At 44.1% G+C, this 8,448-nt stretch overlaps 1 protein-coding gene across 1 annotated transcript in view; it reads right to left on the bottom strand.

Annotated features, from left to right (window-relative positions):
• Positions 1–7,755, bottom strand: part of LOC112391570 (E3 ubiquitin-protein ligase HECW1-like) — a gene marked incomplete at its 3' end in the record, with an annotated part of 310,339 nt that extends 302,584 nt beyond the window's left edge. Inside the window, exon 1 of the mRNA XM_024732942.1 lies at positions 7,633–7,755. Within this exon, the coding sequence (XP_024588710.1) occupies positions 7,633–7,755 (123 nt within the window). The remainder of the gene's footprint in view (positions 1–7,632) is intronic.
• Between the last annotated feature and the right edge of the window lie 693 nt (positions 7,756–8,448).

Below are 8,448 nucleotides of genomic sequence, written 5' to 3'. Positions count from 1 at the left end.
TATAACCTTCCAAGACTGAACCAGGAAGAAATAGAAAATATGAACAGACCAATCACAAGTAATGAAATTGAAACTGTGATTAAAAATCTCCCAACAACCAAAAGTCCAGGACCAGATGTCTTCACAGCTGAATTCTATCAAACATTTAGAGAAGAGCTAACATCCATCTTTCTCAAACTCTTCCAAAAATTTGCAGTGGAAGGAACACTCCCAAACTCATTCTGTGAGGCCACCATCACCCTGATACCAAAACCAGACAAATGAAGAACACTCTTTGACATAAATCACAGCAAGATCTTTTTTGACCCACCTCCTAGAGTAATGGAAATAAAAACAAAAATAAATAAATGGGACCTAATGAAACTTAAAAGCTTTTGTACAGCAAACGAAACTATAAACAAGATGAAAAGATAACCCTCACAATGGGAGAAAATATTTGCAAACAAATTAATAGACAAAGGATTAATCTTCAAAATATATAAACAGCTCATGTAGCTCAATATTTAAAAATCAAACAACCCAATCAAGAAATGGGCAGAAGACCTAAATAGACATTTCTCCAAAGAAGACATACAGATTGCCAACAAACACATGAAAGGATGCTCAACATCACTAATCATTAGAGAAATGCAAATGAAAACTACAATGAGGTATCACCTGACACTGGTTAGAATGAGAATCATCAGAAAATCTACAAACAACAAATGCTGGAGAGGGTGTGGAGAACAGGGAACCCTCTTGCACTGTTGGTGGGAATGTAAATTGATACAGCCACTATGGAGAACAGTATGGAGGTTCCTTAAAAAACTAAAAATAGAACTACCATACGACCCAGCAATCCCACTACTGGGCATATACCCAGAGAAAACCATAATTCAAAAAGACACATGCACCCCAATGTTCATTGCAGCTCTATTTACAATAGCCACGTCATGGAAGCAACCTAAATGCCCATCGACAGACGAATGGATAAAGAAGATGTGGTACATATATACAATGGAATATTACTCAGCCATAAAAAGGAACAAAATTGGGTCATTTGTAGAGATGTTGACGGATCTAGAGACTGTCATACAGAGTGAAGCAAGTCAGAAAGAGAAAAACAATATCGTATGTTAACGCATATACGTGGAATCTAGCAAAAATCGTATAGATGAACCTGTTTGCAAGGCAGAAATAGAGACACAGATGTAGAGAATAAGCATATGGACACCAAGGGAGGGAAGCGGGGGTGGGGATGGTGGTGGTGGGATGAATTGGGAGATTGGGATTGACATATATACACTAATATGTATAAAACAAGTAACTAATAAGAACCTGCTGTATGAAAAAATTAAATTAAATTAAATTAGAAAAATAAAAAGAAAATACATAACAAATGGGTGGTCCTAAGGGGTGTGAGGAAAGAGGGGAGGTAGAAGGCACAGTATAAACAGAGGGTCAAGGAAAGCCTTCCTGAAGGTTTGTTATTTCATTAACTGAGAGGGCAAGCTCAGGGAGCTGGGAGAGATGCCCTCGGTCCAGGGAAGAGCATGTGAGATGAGAATGTGCGCGGCATGTTCTAGGAAGAACAAGGAGATGGGGGACTGGGATCCAGTGAGCAGGATGAAGAGAGAGTGAAGCAGGAGCTGTAGGCCCAGGTATATAGAGCCTTGGAGGCCAAGTAAGGGGTCTAGATTTCATTTTGAGCAGGATGGAAACATTGGGGGATTGTGGGCAAAGATATAACAGGGATTTGTGACTGTTTGTGTCGTGTTTACGTTACATGCCAACATTTAAAATAATGCCTGACACATGGAAGATATTTAGTCAATATTTATTGAACGAATGAATGATCATTTGGGCTGCTGTATAGAGACTAGATTGCAGATGGGCAAGAAATGCAGGAAACTGGTTAGGAGTCAAATGCAAAAGTCAAGCAATCGTGCTAGCTTAGTTAGGGGTGGTGGTGCTGGATGAAGCGGGTGAGGTGGAGAAAGAATCATCTACTGAAAACTAGATTTGGGTGAGAGAGAGAGAACTCAGGGGACTCAAAGGCATTTGGTCTGAGCAACTGGAAAAACAGAGCTGCCGCTTACGGAGATCACTGGAGGGGAAGCAGGTTTGGGGAGTGAAAATCCGGAGTTGTGTTTTGCCCTATAAATTTAATAATGCGTGACATTCACGGGGAGGTGCTGGTGGTAGTATATTCAAGTCGGGCATTCCGGGAATGAGTCAGGACTCAGGAAAGAAACTGGGGATCACCCGCATGAAGGCAGTATTGAGACCAAAGGCGGGAACATATAGGTACCAAGAGACCTGAGAGCTAAGTCCTGCAGAATTCCATCATGTAGAGGTCAAAATTCAGTAGGTCAGTAGGGATAGAACTTCAGGGGCCCTCAAGAATGCCTGAGAAAGAAGACTCAGAGAGGCAGCAGGAAAACCTGGAGAACCCAGTGTCCTAGAAGCCAGGGGCTCGAGAAAGAGGGAGTGGTCCTCGGTGTGAGATGCAGCTGAGAGATGGAGAACCGTCTTCTCCTCCACAGGGCAGACAGCACTGGTGACTGTCATGGGAAGAGTGGAAAGGATGGATGGGGACAGGAGCCTGGCTGGGGTGCTGCCGAGAAAGGCCGAGGGAGAGGTGAGACAGGGGCACCAAGACAGCCTCAAAGGAACGGACGGTGCTCTGGTCTCAGGCTGCATGGCGGGTATTTGTTTTGCTTTGCTCATAATCTACATGTGTGTTAAGTGTGTTATTTGTCTAAACCAAACATTAAAATGTGTTTTAACAGCCTGAGATGGAGAGAGTGGAGAAACCCCGTGTAGACCACTTTCTCGAGGCTTGTTCTAGAAGAGGAAACAGACCATCGATGATGGGGGCTGTGGAGTCAGGGGAGGGATCTGTAAGGTGTAATATGTTAACGGTGCACCCACTGTTTCCTTACCACGGTCCCCTTTAGCTGCAGGTGCTGTGCCTGGTCACTGACAGAGCAGACACGGAGGGCTGGGGGGAGGGGAGAGAATGCCAGCAAAACCCTCAAAATGATTGTTTTTCCCTCAGCTTCAAAAAACTCACTGCCACAAAAATAACTTGTGCTCAAAATAGAGGGACACGTTTGTTAATTAAGTAGTTTTAAGTTTTGATGGCAAAGGGGATTAGGAATAACAGTAAAGAAAAAGAGAAGTCCCTTTAAGGAGAAAAATCTATTGATTGTGTTCTGTAGTTTTTCGGCTGGTCAGTGTATTACAGGAAGGAAGATGATGAATAGCTCGTGGGTCCATTAGCTTTGCTACTACCAGTAAGTAAGCAAGGTCTAATGTGTTTATTTCTAGTCTCCCCATCTTTTTCCCCCCTTAACCTGAATCTCTGAATTTCAATAATGTGTAGGACTGAGATTTCTGTTTCTGAAACTGATGTGACTTAAACCCCGAAAGCAAAAGCAGGAAAATTTGTACAAGTTAAATGGGTGTCGATTTAAGGACAAAGTGATTGAATTACAATCCGTGGCCGTGGATGTGAATTCTGGTCCTTTTTTTTTTTCTTTCTTTCACACGCATGATATTTCCCTGACATCTGTGCAATACAAATAGATCTAGAAAGTGTGAAAGGGAAAATCTGCTCTACTAAATATATAAAAGGGACCCCGCATGAAGACTCCATGATAACATTCGTCATCATGGGCACAGATGGCGTCCTTTCCCAGCTCTCCCCACCTGCCCCCCTCCAATACCGGTTTAAGCTCCATCCACTGAATTCTCCCCAAGATATTGCAATGCCATAGATGCCCGATCACACCAGAAGAGCCCGTCTGTACAATATATCCTCATTTTTCAGTCCTCCCGTGTGCTTCACACTTGGGGCTATAAATCAGGTGGGTTCTGAACTAATCCTGTGAACAGCGCACATCACTTGTTGCTATGGAATCCAGATGTTTTCTCCAGTGACCTGGGAGCTTAGTGGTCCTTGTGATATCTTGCCAAGAAGCAGCGGTATTATTGTCATCCCACACCGACTACTTATTTTCCCTTCAGTGCCCATGTTATAGAACGTGACAGCCACTTACCAATACCCACACATCCAAATATTATGGAGTGAGATATATAAAACATCTATCTAGTGCTTTGTTTCCTGTTTAAGGAGGCTTTAAGACAGAAAGGCCCAGTGGTCAGAAAGTCTGTGAGGCACACACAACTACTATAAGCACCGTGAACCGACGAGCAGGTCTGCCTCTATCCCTCTTTGTATCTTAACTTGAGAAGCAAAGCTCATGAAGAAAGAAAAGGCTGCGACAAGGAGGAAAGGTATGAGGCTTCGACACCTGCATTTGGTGGGGCAGGGTGGCCAGTGCCACTACAGGCGTATGTTTTATAGGTGGGACAGGGGGTCAGCGGAGTTTAAGGAAGAACAAAACGAAGAAAGAGCAAAATGAGAAGCAGACAGAAATGGAAAGGGACGTTGCTGGATGAATCTCAGGGAATACTTTCGAATGCAAGAGTTAGTTACTCAGCTGGGAGACACACTCAACGACCAGAATAAAAATGCTTTACAGTAGCTCTTGGAACCTTTGACCGTCAAACCCTAAAACCCTAAGCGTTTGATCCAGGATTTAGAGATGGTTTGTTCTTCCACCACTGCCCTCCTCCCTGGGATCAGGAACTGCCACAGACCTTTGCCTTTAATACAGCAAGTTTTACAAATAAGAAAGAATTACTATCCTTATAAAGAAGAGTGTTAACAGAGGGCTCAAAGGGATTATTAGATAACCCGAAGCTGACACATGTGGCCTTAAGTATTTCTACTCTATATATCACAAAGTTAAATTCTCGCTGATATATTTTGCTCTCCAACTGGCACAATTGCATAAACCAAGAAAAACGATCACAGAATCATGGCGTTAATCCTTTGGGATTACCTGGTTCAACTCCTTACTTTTAAGGAAGAAGAAAGTAAACCTCAGAGAGGAAAAGTGTCTTGATAAACACCCCTTTATCACACTTTTTTCTCTAAAAGTCCATGAACAGCAAACATGCCCAGGACTGAATTTTAGAAATGGCACGTGGGCACTTAACTTCCTGGTTTTCTAACCTTAACCTGTCCTGTTTTCTAAGATGGAAAGGAAGGAGGTGATGGGAGAGAAGCAGGGGTCTCTCTGATGGGAGATCCCGTCAGGGTGGGCTGGCCAGCAACAAGGGTTGTCTATGGGCTAACTGCTAGCTTGTTTCAGAAGCTCAGCTGAGGGTGGTTAAATGTGATTTGAACAAACAATGGGTCCATCAGTGGCTTTCCCTGGATGACTCCATCATCCTAGCAACCTCTGGGTGGTGGGACCAAGACGTGGAGAGAAGGAGGGCTGAGGGGTGCTCATCCCTTCCGTGTAAGTGCAGGTAAGAGGACAAAGTGCTTGGGCTGGACACATTTCCTTCTAAGGCTACACCAAGAACAGAGCAGTGGTCAGCTTGGGGTTTCTCCACTCTCTCTGTCTCAGCTCGATTTGTCAAAATGGACAATCCAGGTCTTAAAAAGTTTTTTAAAAATGCTTTTAGTTTAAAAAATAAAATAAAAATAAGTAAAAAAGAAAAGATTTAAAAAAATAAAACAAAAAATAAAGAGCCCCAAGCTGCAGGATCTGAACTTGCAGTCTACATGGCTTTTTACTGAGGGTGGGGCTGGAACCTCTCTCTGCCTGGATTTGAGTCCCGGCTCACTGGTTCCCTTCAGCGTCTTACATAACCTCTCTGATTCGCCCATCTGATTCACGAAGGGAAGAATTCCCACCTACTTGCTGCCTAAACAAGTAGAGGACATTTTTCTGACCTGAAACCCACTCAGTCAATATTCCTGAGAACACACCGTGCTCAGGGCAAAGTCTGAGGTGCCAGAGAGATGAGAGATGAATTTAACAATGCCCTTGTCCTCAAGAAGCTCACACCAGGAGTGACACCGGGGGACTGTGCCCATTCACAACTCATGTAACTGCAATATGATAGGTGATGCCTTAGCGGTGTGGGCGAAAAGGCTGTGGGAAAACAAGACCGGAAGTGATACATTATGCTAGGCAGGTACTGTTATTCCAGGATGTTATTTTGTTCCTAACTTAAAAAAAAAAAAAAAAAAAAAAAAAGAACTCCTGTCCTCAAGAAGCTCACACCAGGAGTGACACCGGGGGACTGTGCCCATTCACAACTCATGTAACTGCAATATGATAGGTGATGCCTTAGCGGTGTGGGCGAAAAGGCTGTGGGAAAACAAGACCGGAAGTGATACATTATGCTAGGCAGGTACTGTTATTCCAGGATGTTATTTTGTTCCTAACCTTAAAAAAAAAAAAAAAAAAAAAAAGAGCACACTACTGGGGAAACTTGTGTGGATGAGCATATATCATTAACCAAATACCCCAACTACCCCTAAATTGTAAAAATTGCTACAAGCACGTGAAAACACTTTGCTTGCCTGTTTAAAATAATTGTTGCCTTATCATTTTTATAACAGCCAACAGTCCTAGCAAGTTTTATGAGCAACACCAGATTCGATCAGGGAAAGTAAGTTGGATGCTACTGATGGTTGCTACGTGGGATTAAACAGCTACCCAGAGTCTCTCATTCAAAGCAGACTAACAAAATCAATGATTGGAAATAAGCTACATTCGTGATTATCCACAAAAGATGCGGCAGGAGTCGATAATGAAGCCACAATAAGGAGAAAATCTGTTATCCAATTAATTCAACATTCTTCTCTGTCCCCCCAATCCCCATTAAATCTCTTGATATAGTGGAAAGAAAAATGAACTGTTGGCTAATTGCATCTATGGGAAAAATGCAGACGCTGAGGTTAAAAAAATACAGGTGTAAAAATAAACCATAAATTCTATAATCAGTCCGTGGTTTGCTCGTATAGTTTGGGGCTATAGTTAGCCTTGCTAAATTGGGTGACTTTTCTTACTTCTCTACCATTATCATATAATGCTGGAACTGGAAGGAACCACAGAAATCAACTAGTCCAACTTACGTTACAGATAAGGAAGGGGACCGCAGAGGCTTGCCCTCCCATGGTCACATCTGGCCTTTTAGCATTTCCTATATTAACGGTCATATCTGATGCAAGTACCGTAGAAGGTAAAACTTAAAACAACCTTTGAAAGCACCCATCCTTAAAAGCCAGAAGTGTAAAAGGAACCAAGTGATGCTATGTGCACATATCTCAGCGGCTGCAGTCCCTCAATACTGATGCATTGATAGGCTGTTCCGGCTTGGGATGTGGTCTCCTTATCCAGTCAGTAATGTCATAGTCTGAACAAACTTAGGTGATTCGCCTTCATGAAATAAGTACCCCAGACAAAAACAACTGGCATTCCACAAAGCTGCCAACTTGCACTAGCCTGGGATCCCAGAATCAGTCAGAACATGGTTTATTAAGCAAAACACTCTGAAGTCCAGCATGCCTGTAGGTCTAGGAATTAAAATAGTGCTATGTTGTCTCAATGCCACACTCCAGAGGAGGGAGCGAACAGGAGGGGGCAACAGGAAATTCTACCACACTCTATCTCTCTACCAAACAGACACACACATCATACCAGGGTAGACATGTGGACTCTAATCCCTTCTTAGTGGAAAACACACATTTTCAAAATGAATCCCCGATCTAGGATGAATTACCGTAAGAGCCACAGCCGGAGCTAGTCCGCTGATGAGAAACGCAGATCTGGCCACCTGCTTTGAGATGCCTTGGGCCACGACACTGCCGGGGTCTTTAAAGGCTGGCCTTTTCTGATAGGGCATCTGCCCTCCTCAATCGCGTTTCAATTCCAGAAAAAGAGAGACGATGCCTCCCTTGGTCTTTGAACTATGCTGCTCTTCCTGTATCCATTTCTGCTGAACACAGCTTTATCTCTTCAAAGAGAAAAAAAATAAAAACAAGAGAATTGCACCACTGCAGATCCCAAGAGAAGTAGGCACAAAACTACAGCAACGTCAAATAATATTCAGCAACTAGGAAAATCCCCACACGCTAGCTGGTGTCAGCCCAATGCAGACTGGGGCGCGCTGTGCCCGGAACCACAAGAAGCCGGGCAGCTCTGCAGCCTGTGTCCCTGCCAGCTCCCCCCACGCGCTGAAATTCGGCAGGAAGAACTTACGATGCCCAGCCTCTGTATGCAAGACAGACAGACAGATCACGCACCCACACACTGCAAATCTGCCAAGGGGCCGGGACAGCAAAGAGGCAGAGCGATCAGAAGGCCCTGGAGAAACGGGTGATGGAGCGGCCACAAGGTTTGAGCCCTCGGATTTTGCTGCACTGTCACGATCCAGGAATGTAGCGGCAGGAGCAAAGGCACCTCCAGCCAAAAATGGAGCGGACGCGTTTTTCCCAGCGGCTCCCTCCCCGCCTGTGTGCAGGTCGCAATACGGTAGGCGAAAGGACCGGCCGTTCCCGCTGAAACTCGGCTGGCAGGCCCGGCTGAGCGGCCGGGG

Source organism: Neophocaena asiaeorientalis, unplaced genomic scaffold (genome assembly GCF_003031525.2).
Source record: "Neophocaena asiaeorientalis asiaeorientalis breed wild unplaced genomic scaffold, Neophocaena_asiaeorientalis_V1.1 scaffold56, whole genome shotgun sequence".
NCBI classification, from domain to species: domain Eukaryota; kingdom Metazoa; phylum Chordata; class Mammalia; order Artiodactyla; family Phocoenidae; genus Neophocaena; species Neophocaena asiaeorientalis.
Note: the sequence above shows the minus strand (reverse complement) of the source record. Positions and strands in the feature narration are given on the sequence as shown.